Source organism: Coregonus lavaretus (genome assembly GCF_964263955.1).
Source record: "Coregonus lavaretus genome assembly, chromosome: 9".
Lineage (NCBI taxonomy): Eukaryota > Metazoa > Chordata > Actinopteri > Salmoniformes > Salmonidae > Coregonus > Coregonus lavaretus.
Genome location: NC_139996.1, coordinates 7714333 through 7738016, shown reverse-complemented (window position 1 = coordinate 7738016; position 23684 = coordinate 7714333). Strand labels below are relative to the sequence as shown.

The 23684-nt window shown below is 45.6% G+C and overlaps 1 protein-coding gene across 2 annotated transcripts in view; it reads right to left on the bottom strand.

The window, feature by feature from the left end:
- Positions 1 to 22525, bottom strand: part of LOC311134556 (calcium-independent phospholipase A2-gamma-like) — a 35276-nt gene extending 12751 nt beyond the window's left edge. The window contains exons 1-9 of one of the 2 annotated variants that reach the window (XM_084168261.1): positions 22409 to 22525; positions 21850 to 21937; positions 20371 to 21763; positions 19247 to 19396; positions 14054 to 14205; positions 13683 to 13777; positions 10500 to 10671; positions 10235 to 10292; positions 9298 to 9492 (exon numbers count right to left, since the gene is read on the bottom strand). In XM_084168261.1, the coding sequence (XP_084024387.1) occupies positions 9298 to 9492; positions 10235 to 10292; positions 10500 to 10671; positions 13683 to 13777; positions 14054 to 14205; positions 19247 to 19396; positions 20371 to 21763; positions 21850 to 21917 (2283 nt within the window). In that variant the 5' untranslated portion in view covers positions 21918 to 21937; positions 22409 to 22525. Of the gene's footprint in view, positions 1 to 9297; positions 9493 to 10234; positions 10293 to 10499; positions 10672 to 13682; positions 13778 to 14053; positions 14206 to 19246; positions 19397 to 20370; positions 21938 to 22408 lie in introns of both variants that reach the window. The other variant, XM_084168260.1, reaches the window with a different exon arrangement.
- Positions 22526 to 23684: the final 1159 nt, after the last annotated feature.

The window sequence follows — 23684 nt, the reverse complement described above, 5'->3', positions numbered from 1 at the left end:
TAGACGACGTTTGGTCGACTGACCGACCGGCCCGAAACAACTCAGTGCTTCTCTTATCACTCGACCCACTGTGAGTGACTCCATTTTCTTTACTGCGGTCCGGACCTAGATGTACTGTGGCAGCTTCTTTTCCTTGATAGCTGGAGGGGCCAGATGTCAAAAAGCACCGAGCACAATGCCTTCCACTCATAACCAGTGTGACACACAGTCTCCCAGTGAGCTGAGAGTAGAATCATTCTGAATGCTACAACTTGTCTCAATGACTCTGCACCTGTTAGGGGCATTTAGGGGCTAATGGGCAGGAGTCGGGCATATCCCAAATGGCACCCTATTCCCTACATAGTGCACTACTTTTGACCTGAGCCATATAGACCCTTTAGGCCCCTAGTCAAAAGTAGTGCACTATGTAGGGAATAGTCTGATTTTAAACACTGAAGACTATGAAGAGATTCCATGGCGTTATTATATTATTATACTGGATCTGGGAGGAAGACTGGTTCCAAAAGACTGGTTTTGCCTGGCGGGTAGGAGCGTTGGACCAAATTCCCGAGCTGACAAGGCAAAAATCTGTCATTCTGCCCCTGAGCAAGGCAGTTTACCCACTGTTCCCCGGGCGCCGATGTCGATTAAGGCAGCCCCCCGCACCTCTCTGATTCAGAGGGGTTGGTTTAAATGCGGAAGACACATTTCAGTTGAATGCTTTCAGTTGAAGTGACTAGGTATCCCCTTTACCTTTACGTTTGGCATAATCATCTAACTCCATCTACAGCTGTCAGACTTCTGACACCAACTGATGCCATCGTATGCTTTGCAGTGCTGCTTGGGGTCTTTTCAGAAGTACACACACACACACTCAGCCCGTTTTTCATTCTCAACTGATGCCATCGTATGCTTTGCAGTGCTGCTTGGGGTCTTTTCAGAAGTACACACACACACACTCAGCCCGTTTTTCATTCTCAACTGATGCCATCGTATGCTTTGCAGTGCTGCTTGGGGTCTTTTCAGAAGTACACACACACACACACACACACACTCAGCCCGTTTTTCATTCTCAACTGATGCCATCGCCAGTGCTGCTTGAGGTCTTTGGGGGGCACTTTTCATCTGAGAGTCATACTGGTACTTGGACCGTTGCCATGTTCTCACAGAAAGGGTCTCTTCAGACCGGGGTATCATTTGGACAGGAGGGTTAAAGTTAGAAACAATTATTTACTTAGAGGCCAAACTGTGGCAAATGAGCTGGGCACACAGAAAGCTGCAACACAAGCTGCCTGTCAAACACTCAGAATGACACAGGTCAGGGGTCACTTCCCTTCAGAGGGATTTAGAGCTGTTAAGCAAGTCACATTTTAATACCACTATTCCGTAGCCAATGCCTGTATAGAAAGCAGCTCTTCCCACAGGTCAAAATGTCCTCCTTTGGGTGAAGGGTACAGCCCCTCTCTATTGAGGTGATTTGACAGAGTGTAACCCCAGAGCCAAAGGCTAAACTGCAATTGAAATATTGTAGAAAGGTTCAGGACGGCAACTTAGCACCCCTTCAAAGTATAACCCCCAGAATCAAAGGCAGAATAGGACAAAAGGGTGGAGCATGATGCAGAACTGCCCGTCTTGGATCTGCAAGCCTAAACATACTTACACTACATGCCCAAAAGTATGTGGACAGCTGCATATTATTCCAAAATCATGGTCATTAATATGGAGTTGGTCCCGCCTTTGCTGCTATAACAGCCTCTACTCTTCTGGGAAGGCTTTCCACTGTTCCAGACGTTGGAACATTGCTGCGGGGACTTGCTTCCATTCAGCCACAAGAGCATTAGTGAGGTCGGGCACTGATGTTGGGCGATTAGGCCTGGCTCGCAGTCGGCGTTGAAATTCATCCCAAAGGTGTTCGATGGAGTTGAGGTCAGGGCTCTGTGCAGGCCAGTCAAGTTCTTCCACACCGATCTCAAGAAACCATTTCTGTATGGACCTCGCTTTGTGCACGGGGGCATTGTCATGCTGAAACAGGAAAGGGCCTTCCCCCAAACTGTTGCCACAAAGTTGGAAGCACAGAATCGTCTAGAATGTCAAGATTTCCCTTCACTGGAACTAAAGGGCCTAGCCCGAACCATGAAAAACAGCCCCAGACCATTATTCCTGCTCCAAACTTTACAGTTGGCACTATGCATTGGGGCAGCTAGCGTTCTCCTGGTATCCGCCAAACCCAGGTTCGTCGGTTGGACTGCCAGATGGTGAAGCATGATTCATCACTCGAGATAACGATGGCGGCGAGCTTTACACCACTCCAGCCGACACTTGGCATTGCACATGGTGATCTTAGGCTTGTGTGCGGCTGCTTAGCCATGGAAACCCATTTCATGAAGCTCCCGACGAACAGTTATTGTGCTGACATTGCTTCCAGAGGCAGCTTGGAACTCGGTAGTGAGTATTGCAACCGAGGACAGACGCGCTACGCGCTTCAGCACTCTGCGATCCTGTTCTGTGGGCTTGTGTGGCCTATCACGTTGCGGCTGAGCCATTGTTGCTCCTAGACGTTTCCACTTCACAATAACAGCACTTACAGTTGACCAGGGCAACTCTAGCAGGGCAGAAATTTGACGAACTGACTTGTTGGAAAGGTGGCATCCTATGACGGTGCCACATTCAAAGTCACTGAGCTCTTCAGTACGGGCCATTCTACTGTCAATGTTTGTCTATGCAGATTGCATGGCTGTGTGCTCGATTTTATACACCTGTCAGCAACGGGTGTGGCTGAAATAGCCAAATCCACTAATTTGAAGGGGTGTCCACATACTTTTGTGTATAATGGTTGATTCACAAAATCAGACTTGTGACCTGATTAAAACATGATTCCTACCAGCTAATAAGGCTCTGCACTGCACCTGTGGGAGCATGTTTGACTGCTAAAACATTGGCGCATTAAACGGAATTATGTATGCATGTGTAAAAGAAGTTGCAGAATAAGTTCCATTAAGATGATATACGAGAGGGGATGAAAGGATCAAAAAAAGTAGCTACAATTTAAGGGAAGGTTAGTTCCTATTTAAAATGAATTCTGCTGCCATTACTGCCAAGTGTTGTTGGCTTATCTGCATTGTTCCACTAAGCCGTTTTTAGGAGGTGGGGGTGTGATTTAGATGGGAATGGGGTGCTACGCTATCTAGCGTTGTGATCAGTAAAAGTCATTTCACGCATCAGCGTTTGTCAGCTCCTATTAGCAACTTCCTCCTCACAATATGAGTCTCTCTCTCTCTCTCTCTCTCTCTAATAGCCCTTTGTGTGAGGGCCAAGATGAGCGGTCACAAAACATGGGACGCTCTGGTCCAAAGAGCCTGATCCAGTACATGCGTTCGACAGTCAGCTGCTCTGGTCATTAGGAGCTGCTCTCAGAACGTCTGCTTGTGTCCCAAATGGCACCCTATTCCCTATATAGTGCACTCCTTTTGACAAGGCTTGGACAAGGGCCCGCAGGGGCTTTAGGCCGAGCTGGAGCCCAGTGCTGCTGCCTTGATTTACCCACAAGGCCTTTGGCACTGAGGCTTCTCTCCGTATGGACAAGGTTTAATTGGGGAGAGGTTACATAAGTCATCATGGACCATCTGATGGATGCTACCCAGTGTGTCACAATAGCAGCCCTGTTTTCATGAGCTGATCATTCAGCCTACACGATCATATTCAGCTAGGCCCTCACGTGTATACTGAACAAGGTTTAGCATGAGTCTTCCTGTTCAACTCAGGTTGTTAAGCTCAAACAGATATAAATCATGTTTACTATGCAATCAAGTGAATTCATCTGTCTGTTCAATTAATTAGACAAAACCTAATCTTAGCTATGTAATCACGTGTATATTGAACAAGGTTTGCTAATCAAGGGTGTTTGTTAAAGCAGATATACAACCTTATATAATATCCATCCGATCAAGTGAATAAATCAGGCCGTTCAATGAATCAATTGTCCCGATAACAACTAATCCATATAGTCCTTGTCACCAACGAAGATGAGACACAGACAATGGTGTTAGTGTGATGTCACCACCACCATTGAGGAATGAGTGGCCAGGTCAAATCAAAGGTCTCCATGCCACAGTATGTAATTACACAGCCTGGTTCTCCTATTTTACCTTTGACCTGAGAGGGCAGAAGAGTTCGAACGAGGTTCAAGCCGTCATCCCAGGAAGAAAATGGCGAGGGATGAGGTACTCATCTATGTGTAAGAGAGAGACGGCGTGCAAAATCTGCCCTCAGGTTAGGGAAAGCAATTGAGAGCCACCCTCCCCCATTCTCTCTAACACATGCTTCGACTCCCTCTCTCTCACACACCCACTCACACAAACGAGAGCACTGAAACATCCGTTCCTCCTGCTTTGAACCCTGACATGTGACAGCGGTTGAAATGCCCCCAAATGAGCGAGGCTTCTCCTTCTAATATCTAAGTGATCTAGATTCACCCTCTTAGGCAATAGGTCATATTTGGCTATAGGTCATATTTGGCTACCTCATATGGAACATTTTCACAGTCCCATCATAATAAATAAAGCAAACTGATGTGCCACGTCCATTAATCAGTAATTTCCCAGGGGAGATCAGCGGAAGTACCGGTCTAAGTGACTGAACTCGCATATTAATACGTGATTGACGGACAGCCCGCTTTACAACAGCAGGCTTTAATGCAGAGATTTCTATGAGAGAATCTCATTTGAGCCACTCCAGAGAGATGGCTGGTGCAGAGGCAGCACTGTGAGGGGTAAGAGGGTTAGGGATAGATAAGAGTGATGGAGGGAGGCGGGCAGGTTCTCACACAGCAGTCAGTCAATGTATACCAGTGGACTGGCCCTGAAGAAGTGTGCTAGCACAACCAAGTGTGTGTGGCGTAGTGTGGGTGTAGCAGGGGAGGACGGCTCATAAAAATGTCTGGAAAGGAGCAAATGGAATGGCATCAAACACATGGAACCCATGCCATTACCACGAGCCTGTCCTCCCCAATTAAGGTGTCACCAACCTCCTGTAGTGTGTAGTGTAGTGTAGTGTGTGTGTGTGTGTGTGAGAGAAAGAGGAGAAATAGAGAGTGTGAAATGCGTGTGTATAATAACAAAGTGAATGTGTGTATCCCAGGGAGACGGTGAAACAGTGTCTTAATGGGAATAGAGGGATACTGCAGTTAGATAGTATCCTGGTTGAAAAGCTCCACGTTCCTCCAGGGTCTAACACAGGAGGAGACCAGGCCCTGAGGAGGAGAGGAGCAGACCGAGCCCAGAGAACATCTTTACTTCATATCCCTCCTTCATTTCTCGTCCCTGTCTGCCTCATCTGCAGTGCTGTGTGTGTGTGGTGCAAAGTCGATAATAGCACCCCTTCTGGCCAATGAGAACACGGAAAGAAAATATTTCAGTAGTACACTGCTACTTGGAGAGGTGAAACCACATAATCAAAATGTCTTCACCTTCAAAAAGGTATTTCATTGAAAGATTTCTGATTCCTCACACCAACAAAGCCCTCTCCTCAACGCTTCATTCTTAGTTATCATCATCTCCTCTCCCGTCCATGTGATTGACAGTGAATGTATAGACTAGAAGTGTTCATTCTGCCAGGCCGGTGAGGAGTCTTTCTGTTTGGGACAGCGCCATGTGGGGGGCTAGGGGTGGGGGGGGTGTACTGTGCTCTCAGCCACATGCTAGGGGGGTGTACTGTGATCCCAGGGCTCTCAGGACTCTCTCTGTCAAAGACTGAAGGAGGAGATTGCCACACATAAACATGCCCCATTCCTGCCCACCGCCAAGGGAGATGCCATGGCTGGCTCTTCTTCAGTTCTCCATGCATGGCATTCCCTGGCTGGCATCCTGGTATCCTTTGTCAACTTCTGAAGTCTTCTAGTTCTGTGGTCTTTAGAGGGGGGATAATGGCAGCTTTAACGTGATAACGGCTCCTTCCTCCATCTCAGAGGCATTCTCTCTATGGTTGTAGTGACTAGTGTTGTGCTGTAATATCACTGTAGCTCCTCTGCTTCAAAGGTCTTCTTTCTCCTATGTTGTTTACCACAGTTCTAGAATCAGAATCCAGTCAGTTAGTTTAAAATGTCCACCATTCCATGGCTGCTGAATCTGGAACTGGAATTAAATGAAAGCACAATCAAAACGTTCTTGAAAACGGCTGCTTGAGAATTCCAGAATTCATTCAGCACATGGACATGACTGTTTTATGGCACTTCCGACACAAGAAGGTGATTGTTTCGGGGTTGGGAGTTAACGGAATACTCTGTGGGAAGGGCGACCTATGACTCCCTCGCTGGGGAATCCTGACATCACACACACAGACGCCATGTTATGCAGACTCTTCGCTTCAGAAAAACACCCGCTCAACCAACAGAAGGGTATCTGAACGCTGGTGGGCTTTTATATATTGCTTATTGGACTGGAGAAATTATGAAAGATTTTATGGAATTTAGAAAATGTCATGATGTAATCTTACTCCAATGCAACCCCTATCTAAATACACAAGGTGATAACTTTACAACCACATGTATAATGGAAATGTTGGCTAATGGCATTCATCATGGCGGCAGGTAGCTTAGTGGTTAAGAGCGTTGTGCCAGTAACCGAAAGGTCGCTGGTTCTAATCCCCGAGCCGACTAGGTGAAAAATCTGTCGATGTGCCCTTGAGCAAGGCACTTAACCCTAATTGCTCCTGTAAGTCGCTCTGGATAAGAGCGTCTGCTAAAATGACAAATGTAAATGTAAAATCATATTCAAAGCTTCAATTTAAATGTAAGATTTCAGTTTTTCTTCACAGTAGAAGTAGTGGAATGGATAACAAGACCTTTTTGAAACCCAGGTGTTGTTTTTAAACATTTTAAAGTAACTAAGGTGTCCCACTTTCCCAGTGAGAGGTAAGAGCTTTCCCCAGTTAGCTAGCGCCTAGCGGGTTACTAGAGATTTGCTAAACACATCCATAATGAGGTTGTCTACTTGAATCTCTATTTTAAATGACACTGATGAAGATATAGCAGTCAAACGGTGTGTGTGGAGGTGGTTCTGCGTCAGGATAGTATATGCGTCTCTGGGAGAGATGAGACCAGGAAGCAGCGAGTTTACCATCATATCATTCACCTGGGGTTGGAGAGAGACATGATTTGATGTCTAGTAGCCAGCCAGATGTGCTTACTGATGAATAAGCCCCACCCAGCACTGTGTGTGTGTGTGTGTGTGTGTGTGTGTGTGTGTGTGTGTGTGTGTGTGTGTGTGTGTGTGTGTGTGTGTGTGTGTGTGTGTGTGTGTGTGTGTGTGTGTGTGTGTGGGTGTCAGGGCCATACGGTAAACAGGGGCGGAAGAGGGGCTATAATATTATTGATCAGTAAAATAGCTGAGTGGAGGGAAAGTATTCAGGATGTAGGTATTTGTTGTTGCTGTGCACGTCCTGTCTAATGGCATGTGTCTTTAGATGCCTGTTTAGAATGGATATTGACGTTAAGTGTCTCTCAGGCAGAGTGCGTCTCAAACACCACCCTCTTTCCTATGTACTACACTAATAGGGCTCTGGTCAAAAGTAGTGCACTATGTAGGGGATAGGGTGACATTCAGGCCAAAACCTTAGTTTGCCTGACTCCTCCTGCTCCCTGTCCAAATGTAACTGCCTGGAAACGAACACTGACGGGGGGGGTGATTTGAGCTGCTCCATTTTACCACGCTGATGATTTTCACATTAAACCAAAACTCCTGAAGTGTATTGAAGAGATTGGGAGGATACAGGATAATATGAACTAGGAACACACTGGAGGGAGGCCATTAAAAAATAATAAATCACTCAGTCCTTTAAATACTGAATAATAATCCTGTTACAATGCCTATATCCACCCCTGTCCATATTGGCTGAGTTAGCCCCTTGGTCCTGTATGACTCAGTTGGTAAGCCTGTGGAGGCTGTAGGCCTAAGTCACTTTGCATTAAAGCTCATGTTAAGTGGCATACATTATTTAAGTGATAATGCCCGAGAAGCAGGTGTTTGGAGGATATATTGGCACGGGTGTTGTTAAGCCCGAGATGAAGTCGAGCGCCGGCAAACCGTGCCAATATATTATTCCAAACACCGGCTTCGAGGGCATTATCACTTTTATACAATGGGTTACCAACATATTCAAATTATGATTTACATATTTTCATTAAAAACATTATTTTGATTAATTTATTCATACTACTTCATCCTTCCACAAGATATAGTCCCGATACAAATCTAGGGTTGCTACCCAATCCGGCTGGTCCTTCTTTCTATCGGTTCGGTTGCCAGAGACACGACCCAGTCATTCAGTCTTTTTGTTCTGTATCTATGGACGCGACCCAGTCGTTCAGTCTTTTTGTTCTGTATCTATGGACCCAGTCGTTCGTTCTAAATGTTCCATTGCCATACTAGCTGGCAACGTTCTTATCCCTTGCTTGCTAGCTAGCCAACTACGGCTAATTTACAGTCACGTCAAACAGTGCAGCCAGAATAACAGCGAAGTAGCTACATTTTCATAAGCTGTTTTCTAGTGAAATTTATTTGGATACATCCATAACAATGACCTAAAGAGGTGCGATTTCACCTGGCATAGAAAATGTGCTCTCATCAGGACACTGTTGTTCAGAGGAGCTAGCCAACAACACGGCTAACACAATCACTTCAAATTGAAGCTGGAATGAATGCAAAATAGCTGCTCTGAAATATCTATTGATATTTCTTTGTATATATCCATAAAAATTATGCTGATTCATGATTTCAACTGGCTGAGAAAAGCTGCCTACCTGTCTGTCTTGCCCTGACTCGTTCATTCCTATGGGACACCTGGAGATCGAATTTCAATATTGAAACAATGTTGCAAATATCGGAGAGACAGACAGCAAGGTTTATACAAATCTCTGCTGTTGAAAACTAAAATGTTAGTCTAAAAGAAAATGTGAGATAATGTCTAGATGCTTTTTATAGCGGAGATCAAGTTTATAAATTGCCTGGCTGGGCTGATGAGACAGTGGATTGCGCAGTCAGATGGAACTTAGTAAATAGGCATTTCAACATCATAGATTTAGCCTGTGGTAACTTGTGGAATAGACACTGGCTGGAATGCAGTTTTAACCAATCAGCATCCAAGATTAGACCCACCCGTTGTATAATATATTATATTACCACTAAGTAGGAATGGAGGGGGGGGGGAGACAGACAGGACAGAGAGAAAGAGAGCATGGCCGGGGAATATGTGGAGTATTGGTGGCAGCTGAAGTGTAGCACATTGTGAGGGTGAAAGCATTAGGGTTTTTAAAACTGGTCTTACCTGGTGAAGGTCGTGTCCCAGGGCAAACTCCTGGAAGTACCCTGGGGCAGCGGAGGATGCTCTGACGGCCTGCCACAGCTTGTGTTCACAGCCCCCCAGGTAGTGGGAGCGCACCCCTGGCTGCAGGTTATAGTTTCTGAACACATAGGCCTTCAGAGGAGTGCCCCTGTTCACAATGGTGCTCACTGCTGCCACCTGGAGGTAAGAGGAGGGTACATGAGATTTTTTGTTTTTCCATTTGGCCCCATTTGATAAGCTGCTGGTGACTTAAATGTAAATGTACATAACCCTGTATTGAATAAGAGTGACATTAACAGAATGTGTTGCTATATCCCCATAAGAGATACAGGAGGGGTGGCATATACATTACATAATAATATGACAGTGATAAGATTAACAGAACAAAACAACACAAATGCACTACTACAGAAGTTATAATCACCGTAGTGACAACATTTAGATCCATAAAAATACTTTAGAACACCGTAGTGCTGTGAGGATCCATTACAATCATTAGAACTGTTACAAGAGTATTTACACTAAAATATGACGTTATAAGCCTAACACCACAGACAAGCACGTATTCTGAGACATTCAGTGTAATCCTTACCGAACACCTCATTATTTCACTGCCTATCCTCAGCCTGGCTGTCGTACATGGAATTACTGTATGTGTGAATTCTGTGTCAGCCTAGCCACCGGAGTAGCAGCAGTAGAAGGGTGTGTGTGTGTGTGTGTGTGTGTGTGTGGGGTAGAAATAGAATGGTTCCAGCCAGCCAGTGAGACGATGGACAGAGGCTTTATCAGTGACCTCGTTATTAAGAGACTGAGGGACTACCTTTCTCACGGTTCTCCCTCAACCGTGAGGGTGTGCGTGTGTGTGTGTGTGTGTTTTCCAGCTCCACACTGTTAGACACGCCACGTTAGAGAAACTCACCTTTGGGCATTTGGGGTTTCTTGATGTTTCCACCATCAGATCAGAGCCCATTTTCTCTCTGGGAGAAAAGGAAAGAGAGGGGTGCTTAGTCTCTGGCTGAACAAGTTACTAGCCTTCAAATCTACTTGTTTCCTCCCTTCCCCTCAAAGCTCATTGGAGGAAGTCAGAGGAAGGGACCTTTGATTATCTCCTCCAATGAGCTTTGAGAGGAATTGAGCTGCTGTGCTGTTCTTAAACTTATGAAGTGAATCTATTCAATACTGACTTGAGGATGTTCTCCCAGGTCTCGGAGTCATAGAAGGCGTGGCTCCAGCCCATCTTGACGGTTCCCACGATGACGTTCTGCTTGAAGACGTCAGAACCCAGCTTCCTGTAGAGCACCTCACACTCATTTAGAGGGATCTGGAATACACCCAGCATGAACCCCAGGATGGCACCTGACAGAGAGAGAGAAGAAGAGGATATTTCAGTCACACGTGGAGGACGAAGGAAGTGCATTTTAAAAATGCTTCTTTGTTAGGCCAATAACACCAACACATTTGTGTCTTGATGCTTTAAAATCATTAGGCCTGAGGAGAAACATGCATAAACACTACCCCTTATAAATAGACACTATAAACAAACACTACCCCTTATAAATACACACTATAAACAAACACGACCCCTTATAAATACACACTATAAACAAACACGACCCCTTATAAATACACACTATAAACAAACACGACCCCTTATAAATACACACTATAAACAAACACGACCCCTTATAAATACACACTATAAACAAACACGACCCCTTATAAATACACACTATAAACAAACACGACCCCTTATAAATACACACTATAAACAAACACGACCCCTTATAAATACACACTATAAACAAACACGACCCCTTATAAATACACACTATAAACAAACACGACCCCTTATAAATACACACTATAAACAAACACGACCCCTTATAAATACACACTATAAACAAACACAACCCCTTATAAATACACACTATAAACAAACACGACCCCTTATAAATACACACTATAAACAAACACGACCCCTTATAAATACACACTATAAACAAACACGACCCCTTATAAATACACACTATAAACAAACACGACCCCTTATAAATACACACTATAAACAAACACGACCCCTTATAAATACACACTATAAACAAACACGACCCCTTATAAATACACACTATAAACAAACACGACCCCTTATAAATACACACTATAAACAAACACGACCCCTTATAAATACACACTATAAACAAACACGACCCCTTATAAATACACACTATAAACAAACACGACCCCTTATAAATACACACTATAAACAAACACGACCCCTTATAAATACACACTATAAACAAACACGACCCCTTATAAATACACACTATAAACAAACACAACCCCTTATAAATACACACTATAAACAAACACAACCCCTTATAAATACACACTATAAACAAACACGACCCCTTATAAATACACACTATAAACAAACACGACCCCTTATAAATACACACTATAAACAAACACGACCCCTTATAAATACACACTATAAACAAACACGACCCCTTATAAATACACACTATAAACAAACACGACCCCTTATAAATACACACTATAAACAAACACGACCCCTTATAAATACACACTATAAGCTCTAGCCTCCCTTGAGAATCCCTCAACAAGGTTTCAGAGATGCTGACTGACAAAGGGACCACAATGTAAATCTCATTCTTCCAGTCGTCCCTGGACCAGGGGCAGACCTGGGTTCAAATAGTATTTTAGAAAATAATTTCAAATAGATCTGTGATTGACTGAGCTTGCCTGGCTTAATTGTCCAACAGAATAGTCCCAAAACTGAAAAGCCTGCACATCTGTCAGCCCAGGCAGGCTAGAGGAAACGCCCAAAGTATTTGAAAGATTTCAAATAGTATTGGGGTCTGGGGCTTACAGAGCAAGAGAAACTGGATAGGAGGCTAATTGCCTGCAGGATCATCCGTTATGGGCATCATTACCCAGGGATGATCCATCCACAGAGACTGGCTGAGATTAAAATGGCCACCAATGAACCAACCACAGTGACAGTGACAAGCAGATCACTGCTAGTGTCCACGTGACCACAGCCATATACTGACGCTAGCTACGGCCATATAGTGATGTACAAGACAAGACTGTCTCCTGCCTTGAGACAAGACGTCTGTTGTCCTGTAAACACCTCCACTAACAGCCAAACCATGATCTATATCTCTCGCTGTTTCTCCAGTAGCACTTCCTCCACCTATCACCAGTCACCTGACCCAGGCTGCCTACTAGCTGCTCCACAATACCAGCCCATCTACTCCCATTAGCGCCATCCTCACAAAACACACAACCCAAATCTGTGCCTGCCTTCCTGCTGCACTCTCTCTGGGGAGAGGATGTCCCCCACCCATCCACCAGCCCCCATGGTTGGGGCAGCTGCTGCCAGCCACTATCCAAGAAGACAGGCCCCTGTCCCAAAGCTGGCATGGCGAACCCAGGGCGTGCCAGCCAGACCATCGTGCCCAGAGCGAGACAGGCAGCCAACACCAGACGTGGTGGTCCAGATGTGGCTGTCCTGAATGTTAAAAAGTGTGCACTTCACTTAGCTTAGCTGGTAGAGGGGATTACCCTGTCCATTGACTAACACACACTGGCCAGCCGTCACACACACGACGTCTGAGAGCCAAGGTCTTGGCTGGCTACCTCCAACTGGAGAGGATTAGGGAAAATTGATATATGGAGAGAGCGAGAGAGAGAATGGCCGGGGCAGATAGAGGTTTGGTGGCAGCTGTAGTGCAGCATTTTGTGAGAGGGAAAGCATTAGGGTTTCTAAGATGACAGAAATGGTCAGGCCATGATGGACCTTGAGAGGAGGAGCAGGGAGTTGTGGTAAACAGCACCCCCATCTGGTGGTTTAGCGTATGATCATGTTATATAAAACAGACAAGACATAACATGATGATAGCCTCCATAGTCTACTGGCAGGTGTGTTGGCTTGATAAAGATTTCAATTTCTCTGGAATCTCTGGCACTCAAAGTACTCCAGTCAGCTTCCTTCTAGTAGTATATAAACTGGAGACCATTAATCAGGTCTCAAATAAGAGAGGAGATCTGTTGAATTAAGAGCCTGCCCACAACAGTACAAAAGAATAGGATAAAAGAGGTTAGAGGTCAGATTAGAGAGCAGGGATGAGGGCTGAGAGGCCTGAGCAGAGCAGGAACTGGGTCAGCCATGGGACTGAGATGGTTTCAGCCCAGTACAGAACTGACTGGAAGAAGCAGTGAGCACCCTGCTCTGTTTAGATTCATCCACCCCACAAGCTAGGCAAGCTGCCCTCACACACACATATACACACACACACACACACATGTGCGCACTCTATAAGCCAGGGGACAACATAACATACCTGTGCTAACACCACAGATGTAGTCAAACAGTTGGTAGATGGGTTTGCCTGTCAGGGCTTCCAGTTTCTGCAGAGTCTGAAGGGCAATCAGTCCCCTGGAGAGTAGAAAACACACACAGGTCAAGAGCACTAATACAGATTCTCTACTGTATGTGAAAGTGAGTGAGGACTAAGTGCGCACAGAGACGGAAAATAACATCCGCCAGTGCCACACACACATTCAAACGGAGTACATTGGATAAACTTGAACGTGGTGAGTGTTGGCAAAATACACACACAAGCATGTCTTTCCATCTCTCTCACTAGCTCTCTTATTGCCCTTTTCTCTCATGCTACCCTCTCTCCTTCACATCCCCCCCCCACTACTGTACCTGGTTCCCCCTCCGTCGATGGACAGGACCCTGATGCCCTGGCCCTTGACAGGGTTGGTGTATCCCACCAGAGTGAGGGCCTCCATGACTGCGGCCTTCAGAGACGGGTCCTCAGCCTGGCGGAGACGCAGTAGGCACGGGATCGCCTTCTCCTGAGGGGCACACACAGCAAGATATTATAACAAGATATGGTTAACTTAACTGACAACAATTTGGTCAGTTCTAGAGTGCAAGTTTTAAATGTAAGCGGTTTTTATTTCAGTCAATTCAGGAACGACGCTGAAATTCCACATTCTTCTCAGACAAGAAGCAGGGGAATTGGAATTTAAATGTACTAACTTAAAATGTTAATATGTACCCCAAACCTGCCCCCAAGGAAGAAGGAACCATAGCTTGCCAGTGCCTGGTATTAAAAAAGTTTGAGAAACACAAACTTAGCAGAAGCTTTTATCCAAAGCCACAGAGGACAGCGAGTTAAATGCATAGGGCACGCATTTTAGTATGTGTACTGCATGTGACCCCTGTGGAACAGAAGTCACAACTCCAGCATCCACACACATTAACATTAACACAAACAACACCCCAGTGTCAGTGGGAATAGCAGGCACGATCTGTGACCAGTGGTCTGACGTAACTATACTGTAGCAGACCTTAAAACACTCTATTGTCTCCTCACTTGAGCCCTGTTGACTAGGTTATCCAACGTTTCCTCAGGCCAGAAACAACGGCCTTGGGTTAAGTTGTCCAATCGGACAGTCCCTACAGATAAGGGTATATGTAATGTAAATAACCAGCATGATGATAAGGGAACATCTCTGTGGAACGCTTTCGACACTTTAGAGAGTCCATGCCCCGATGAATTGAGGCTGTTCTGAGGGCAAAAGGGGGTGAACTCAATATTAGGAAGGTGTTCCTAATGTTTTGTCACTCAGTGTATAGGCCCACATACAAACCTATATAAACTCAGCAAAAAAAAGAAATGTCCTCTCACTGTCAACTGCGTTTTCAGCAAACTTAACATGGGTAAATATTTGTATGAACATAACAAGATTCAACAACTGAGACATAAACTGAACAAGTTCCACAGACATGTGACTAAGAGAAATTGAATAATGTGTCCCTGAACAAAGGGGGGGTCAAAATCAAAAGTAACAGTCAGTATCTGGTGTGGCCACCAGCTGCATTAAGTACTGCAGTGCATCTCATCCTCATGGACTGCACCAGATTTGCCAGTTCTTGCTGTGAGATGTTACCCCACTCTTCCACCAAGGCACCTGCAAGTTCCCGGACATTTCTGGGGGGGAATGGCCCTAGCCCTCACCCTCCGATCCAACAGGTCCCATACGTGCTCAATGGGATTGAGATCCGGGCTCTTCGCTGGCCATGGCAGAACACTGACATCCCTGTCTTGCAGGAAATCACACACAGAACGAGCAGTATGGCTGGTGGCATTGTCATGCTGGACGGTCATGTCAGGATGAGCCTGCAGGAAGGGTACCACATTAGGGAGGAGGATGTCTTCCCTGTAACGCACAGCGTTGAGATTGCCTGCAATGACAACAAGCTCAGTCCGATGATGCTGTGACACACCGTCTCAGACCATGATGGACCCTCCACCTCCAAATCGATCCCGCTCCAGAGTACAGGTATCGGTGTAACGCTCATTCCTTCGACGATAAACGCGAATCCGACCATCACCCCTGGTGAGATAAAACCGCGACTCGTCAGTGAAGAGCACTTTTTGCCAGTCCTGTCTGGTCCAGCGACGGTGGGTTTGTGCCCATAGGCGACGTTGTTGCCGGTGATGTCTGGTGAGGACCTGCCTTACAACAGCCCTACAAGCCGTCAGTCCAGCCTCTCTCAGCCTATTGCGGACAGTCTGAGCACTGATGGGGGGATTGTGCGTTCCTGGTGTAACTCGGGCAGTTGTTGTTGCCATCCAGTACCTGTCCCGCAGGTGTGATGTTCAGATGTACTGATCCTGTGCAGGTGTTGTTACACGTGGTCTGCCACTGCGAGGACGATCAGCTGTCCGTCCTGTCTCCCTGTAGCGCTGTCTTAGGCGTCTCACAGTATGGACATTACAATTTATTGCCCTGGCCACATCTTCAGTCCTCATTCCTACTTGCAGCATGCCTAAGGCACGTTCACGCAGATGAGCAGGGACCCTGGGCATCTTTCTTTTAGTGTTTTTCAGAGTCAGTAGAAAGGCCTCTTTAGTGTCCTAAGTTTTCATAACTGTGACCTTAATTGCCTACCGTCTGTAAGCTGTTAGTGTCTTAACAACCGTTCCACAGGTGCATGTTCATTAAATTGTTTATGGCTCATTGAACAAGCATGGAAAACAGTGTTTAAACCCTTTACAATGAAGATCTGTGAAGTTATTTGGATTTTTACTAATTATCTTTGAAAGGCAGGGTCCTGAAAAAGGGACGTTTCTTTTTTTGCTAGTTTATTTTTATTTTATTTTTTTATTTCACCTTTATTTAACCAGGTAAACCAGTTGAGAACAAGTTCTCATTTACAACTGCGACCTGGCCAAGATAAAGTAAAGCAGTGCGATAAAAACAACAACACAGAGTTACATATGGGGTAAAACAAAACAAAGTTTAAAAAAAATACAACAGAAATACATATATATACAGTGTGTGCAAATTTAGCAAGTTATGGAGGTAAGGCAATAAAATAGGCTGTAGTGCAAAATAATTACAATTAGTATTAACACTGGAATGATAGATGTGCAAGAGATGATGTGCAAATAGAGATACTGGGGTACAAATGAGCAAAATAAATAACAATATAGGGATGAGGTAGTTGGGCGGGCTAATTTCAGATGGGCTGTGTACAGGTGCAGTGATCGGTAAGGTGCTCTGACAACTGATGCTTAAAGTTAGTGAGGGAGATAAGAGTCTCCAGCTTCAGAGATTTTTGCAATTTGTTCCAGTCATTGGCAGCAGAGAACTGGAAGGAATTGCGGCCAAAGGAGGTGTTGGCTTTGGGGATGACCAGTGAGATATACCCGCTGGAGCGCAGACTACGGGTGGGTGTTGCTATGGTGACCAATGAGCTAAGATAAGGCGGGGATTTGCCTAGCAGTGATTTATAGATGGCCTGGAGCCAGTGGGTTTGGCGACGAATATGTAGTGAGGACCAGCCAACAAGAGCGTACAGGTCACAGTGGTGGGTATTATATGGGGCTTTGGAGACAAAACGGATGGCACTGTGATAGACTACATCCAATTTGCTGAGTAGAGTGTTGGAGGCTATTTTGTAAATGACATCGCCGAAGTCAAGGATCGGTAGGATAGTCAGTTTTACGAGGGCATGTTTGGCAGCATGAGTGAAGGAGGCTTTGTTGCGAAATAGGAAACCGATTCTAGATTTAACTTTGGATTGGAGATTCTTAATGCGAGTCTGGAAGGAGAGTTTACAGTCTAACCAGACACCTAGATATTTGTAGTTGTCCACATACTCTAGGTCAGACCCGTCGAGTGTAGTGATTCTAGTCGGGTGGGCGGGTGCAAGCAGCGTTCGGTTGAAGAGCATGCATTTAGTTTTACTAGTGTTTAAGAGCAGTTGGAGGCTACTGAAGGAGTGTTGTATGGAATTGAAGCTCGTTTGGAGGTTTGTTAACACAGTGTCCAATGAAGGGCCAGATGTATACAAAATGGTGTCGTCTGCGTAGAGGTGGATCTGAGAGTCACCAGCAGCAAGAGCGAAGTCATTGATATACACAGAGAAAAGAGTCGGCCCAAGAATTGAACCCTGTGGCACCCCCATAGAGACTGCCATAGGTCCAGACAACAGGCCCTCCGATTTGACACATTGAACTCTATCTGAGAAGTAGTTGGTGAACCAGGAGAGGCAGTCATTTGAGAAACCAAGGCTATTTAGTCTGCCAATAAGAATGCGGTGGTTGACAGAGTCGAAAGCCTTGGCCAGGTCGATGAAAACGGCTGCACAGTACTGTCTATTATCGATCGCGGTTATAATATCGTTTAGGACCTTGAGCGTGGCTGAAGTGCACCCATGACCAGCTCGGAAACCGGATTGCATAGCGGAGAAGGTACGGTGGGATTCGAAATGGTCGGTGATCTGTTTGTTGACTTGGCTTTCAAAAACTTTTGAAAGGCAGGGCAGGATGGATATGGGTCTGTAACAGTTTGGATCTAGAGTGTCACCCCCTTTGAAGAGGGGGATGACCGCGGCAGCTTTCCAATCTCTGGGGATCTCAGACGTTACGAAAGAGAGGTTGAACAGGCTAGTAATAGGGGTTGCGACAATTTCGGCGGCTAGTTTTAGAAAGAAAGGGTCCAGATTGTCTAGCCCAGATGATTTGTAGGGGTCCAGATTTTGCAGCTCTTTCAGAACATCAGCTGTCTGGATTTGTGTGAAGGAGAAGCGGGGGGGGCATGGGCAAGTTGCAGCGGAGGGTGCAGAGCAGGTGGCCGGGGTAGTGGTAGCCAGGTGGAAAGCATGGCCAGCCGTAGCAAAATGCTTGTTGAAATTCTCGATTATTGTAGATTTATCGGTGGTGATAGTGTTTCCTAGCCTCAGTGCAGTGGGCAGCTGGGAGGAAGTGCTCTTATTTTCCATGGACTTTACAGTGTCCCAAAACTTTTTGGAGTTAGTGCTACAGGATGCAAATTTCTGTTTGAAAAAGTTAGCCTTTGCTTTCCTAACTGCTTGTGTATATTGGTTCCTAACTTCCCTACAGTTCTCTCAATGAATTACTTACCTTATACAACATTTTTTACATTTTTTTTTATACAACACTATGTTGGCACATTTAGCAAGTCAGAGAGCTTAAGGATGTGCTCTGGTCAAAAGTAGTACACTATTTTGGGAATAGGGTGCCAAATTGGACATTCCCCCAAAAGAGCAAGACAAACAGAACTGCTGCCCCAGATATTCTCACCAGACAGAACATGATTATGTATGCAGAAAACACTGCTCTAATGCATACTGCTCTGAGGTGAGGTCAAAAATGTAAGATTTAGGTGAAGAATTTATCAGGATGGACAGATAGGAGACACTGCTGAAATACAGTGTGTGTGTGTGTGTTTGTTTCCAAACTATTGAACAGCAGTAAATAATGCTGATTTTTCCATTAAGCTAAAATCCACATTACTGAAACATTGATTTTATGACAGTGCTGACACAATAGGCCTTTTCAGCACTCAGTCAGCCCACCTTGACGGCCACCCCGCGGGTCTCTGGAAACTCCAGTAGATGATAGCTGAGCTCCTCCACTCTGTTGATGTAGACCCTGACATCAGACGCTCTGTGTAACGCCTTGACCAAGGCCCGCGTCCGGTTGTCTACACTCACCCTAGCTATGATCTAGGAACAGATCACAGACAGACAGGTTAGACACTTTCCCAGTCACCACAAAAATGAGTAGTCTGGCTTATCTAATACCGAATTTATTATTGAGTTATTGACATCATGGCTAAATCAAGCAGACACAATCTACCTACATTTACACTGTACATGTATTTAGGGGTGCTTACACTGAAATAACTGGTCTGTAAGCCTGAAAGAGTTATTTTATAAGAAGAACCATAAACCCTCTATATTGCTAGAAGGTTAAGAGGATTTCTTCTACCACAGGAGGTCGCTGGCACCTTAAGTGGGGAGGACTGGCTCGTGGTAATGGCAGGAGTGGAATAGGTGGAATGGTATCAAATACATTAAACAAATGTTTCCATGCGTTTGATGCCATTCCATTTGCTCCTTTCCAGACATTATTATGAGCCGTCCTCCCCTGATGCCTACATGACATACTTGTATATGGAGGGTATAGCCTATGGTGGAACATTGCCAGGACTGATATGTCCCACCAGTTGTGACTCCCAACGTATGATGTGACAGTGGCACGATGTGCTAGATACAGGGTTCCTAGAATCCCTCTTCAAAAATAACCCTGTGTGTGAGCCTTCTGGAATTGCTAGCCTAGTAAACAGGTGTTCTTTGCCTATGTATGTTGTTGTATTGATATGAAAACAGGCCACAATAGTGACAAAAAACTAGTTATTGACAAAAAACTGTGTGCCTGGCACCTACTACCATACCCCATTCAAAGGCACTTGAAATCTTTTGTCTTGCCCATTCACCCTCTAAATGGCACACATACACAATCCATGTCTCAAGGCTTAAAAAATCCTTCCTTGACCTGTCTCCTCCCCTTCATCTACACTGATTGAAGTAGATTTAACAAGTGACATCAATAAGGGATCAGTCTGTCATGCTTCAACAGGTTACATTCCTTTTCAACATGATTCCAAACAAACAGTCACACTATAATGTAGGCCTACCTTCTCCCTTTGGAGCAGCAGTCTCTTGGCTCTCTCCTCTGCCGCCTTCTGTTCCATATTTACCGCCACCTCTCCTTGCCATGGCTTTGCCCCTGCCTCTTCTGCCTTCAGCCTCTCTTGCTCTACAGCAGCACTCTTGGGTTCAGCAGCTGCCCTACTAAACCTGGGGACCAGGGGAGCAATGTAGCTCCCTACAAAGGCCTGTACCGTGTCACCAGAGTAGGACAGGTAATGGCCGATCCCCTTTTTAGAAGATGGGACACTTAAGGGTGTAGCAGCAGTAGCAGACCCTGGGGCCGTTTTGTCCGACATCGGCAGGAGGTCAGTGGAACCACGGTCTGTGTTCTGTGCTTTCTTCTCATCAGCATTTGTTATGCTGCTGAAGTAGGAGTTGACGTGGTGGGACAGGTAGTTGTATGTCTCATCCAGGTTAACAGAGAAGGAGCTGGGATGGAAGAGTTGTGTTGCTGTCTGTTTGGAGACCGTGTTGGTGGCTCTCTCAGGTGCACTACTCTCTGGTGGTGGTGGTGGTGATTTGACCTGCTTCACCCTTTTGGTGGTCCCGTTAATGGCCACAGTGGTTGGGACAGTGGATGCTGTGGCTGCACGCTGCACCCTCCTCTGTCTGACTTCCTGGACACTGGGGCCTGAGACAGCAGCATTTGCCCTGGCAATGTTGGAGCGAGGGGGAGCAATAGGAGGGGCGCTGGTGGTAATGCCAGGAGTAGGGCCAGGTGTAGGAGATGGAGTAGGTGTGGGTGTAGGAGATGGAGTAGGTGTAAATGTAGGAGATGGAGTAGGTGTAAATGTAGGAGATGGAGTAGGTGTAAATGTAGGAGATGGAGTAGGTGTAAATGTAGGAGATGGAGTAGGTGTGGGTATAGAAGTAGTGGCTGTAGTAGGTGGAGGACTACGGGCAGACACTGAGGCAGCGATTGGAGAAGGTGTAGTAGAATTAGCAGTGGTGTTAGCGGAGGTATAGGCTGGGGCTGGAGCTAGGGAAGGGTACGCTGCAGTACCCTGACCCTGGGGTGTTAGGCCCATCTCCGGGCTGGCTTCCACCACTTTCCCTGACTCAATGGCATTCTGTTTGGGTTTGGATTTGGATTTGAGCCGTGCTATCTTGGAGAGGAGCTCTGTGTGTGACCCGCTCACCGCCTTGGAGACTGAGTCCAGGGTGCTCCTGAAGCGCGACATGGTGTGGCTGAGACCAGTGGACCAGCGCGAGGTGGAGGCATTTAAGTAGTAGGCGCTGGTGTGGAGTCCAAGCCTGTGTCTCAACTGGCTAGCTCTGCAGAGCCATAGCTTATTGCGACTTCTACTCTTCGGGCTGTGGGTATACTTCCAGCTGAGATAGCCAACTTTGTGGCTAAGGTCTGGTCGGACATCGAACCTACAAGAAGGGTAACGCAGAGAAGACAATGGAAGTGATGCTGCTCGTTGACCTTGTGTATGCCAGAAGTTCACCGCTCTGCTTACTTTGAGCACACAAGAATCTGGAACCCATCTAAGAGACATCCCTCTTGGTCTTGGAAGACAGCTTTCATTTGTTTATTCCTTCATGAAGCTGGTGAACAATAAAAAAAACATTACTAACAACATACTAAGAGGTACTATGTAGTATCATCACATTGGAGATTTATGTAACTATCTGGTAAGTCCAGCTCTGGGCTAGGCGGCTGTTATCTTGATAGCCTACTAGTGGCGCTAGCATGTGGATTACATCACTGCAAATGAACCCAATGACCAATGATGTGTGCTAGTTAGCCACGGCCAGCCGCAGTTCAGTCACAGCTAATAATTAGCCACGTTATGTTATATCACCATGTTACAGATGTGTTATCCCATTGGAATACAATCATATTATTTATACCACGTGTCGATTAAAGCTGGGGAAGTAGGCCATGTATGAATGAACGTTCGCTAGCTAACAACAACAGCTAGTTAGCTAGAACTGCTAGCTACCAGTATTCCAGAAACAGCCGCTAAACGGATAATTAGCTACATTTAACAGTTTAGCCAGGCTATGATAACATACCAGTGTCCTGTTGACGGTTTCGTGAAATCTGAAGAATTCCTTGACTCGTAACAGAGAGATCAAACGAGCATGTAAACACGATTCACAACAAGCTTCTTGTTATGTGTTGCGGCCCATTCGACGTGACAGTTTATCTCCACGGCCCAAAAAAAACAGACAAAAAGCAGAGGAAAACAATGATCACGTGGTCTTTGATCTGACCTACAATTGGCTGTTAATCACTTGCCACTATCAGCCCACTGAGGGAATTCGATTAATGCACCGGATGAACCGGGTTAGCGTTGATTGCATTCGATTTGGAACCGTAGAGCCAGGAGTCTATTATACTGACAAGATAGTCTGACTGCTCTAACAAATGGGTGGATTCGATTATGCTGAGCTGCGGGGCACTGGTCTATGGACCGTGACGAGACCGGGCAACAGCGGAGAGGGAGGAGCGCCCTTCTCAAATCAAACAGTAATCTGCGCCGCTCGGGCATGTTGTAAACAAAGCAGCATGGTGCATCATCCAGAAACATACATCTCTTTTTTTATACATATATATATATATATATATATATATATATTCGATTTTTTTTTTCTAACTAGTTTTTATTGGGAAGGCAGATAAAGCGTTTTATCAAAGCAATCACTTTTGCATATGAAAACACAGAATCCTACTCATTACTCCACGTGCTTAATTATGTCACTTGTTTTGAGCAGACTTCGCCGTGGCCATTGAACGGGGCATCTGGCTCACGCCCGGGAGGCAGCCTGGTTCTAAAACTAATGCAATTAATTTTCACCCGGTGCAAAACACGCCCAGGCCAGATTAATAGAATCTCCTCAATGGAAATAACGTCCTCAAAGATGGAAGGCAGGCGGGAGGAGGAGGATCAGGTGGGACCATTCTAGCCAATGAGAGGACAGATACGTGAATTAACAACACGTCATAGAGATACCAGTGTCTATAGAAACACGTGTGCCCTCCATCTTCTGTGTGTGCGTGTGTGTGTGTGTGTGTGTGTGTGTGTGTGTGTGTGTGTGTGTGTGTGTGTGTGCGTGCGTGCGTGCGTGCGTGCGTGCGTGCCAGGCTGTTCCCTACCTCCCACACCTTTGTCCAGCCTGCTACCCCCCCCACCCCCTCTCATCTTTGTGTCTCTCGCTAGTTTGTAGTCCTAAACCCTGGAAATAAGTTTCCTCTAGTTCATTCAGCCATCCCTATGGGAAAAATTAATGGGCAAAGAATACGTTTTTGGAATAGAGCATCACAGTGGAGATATCATAATACCCATAA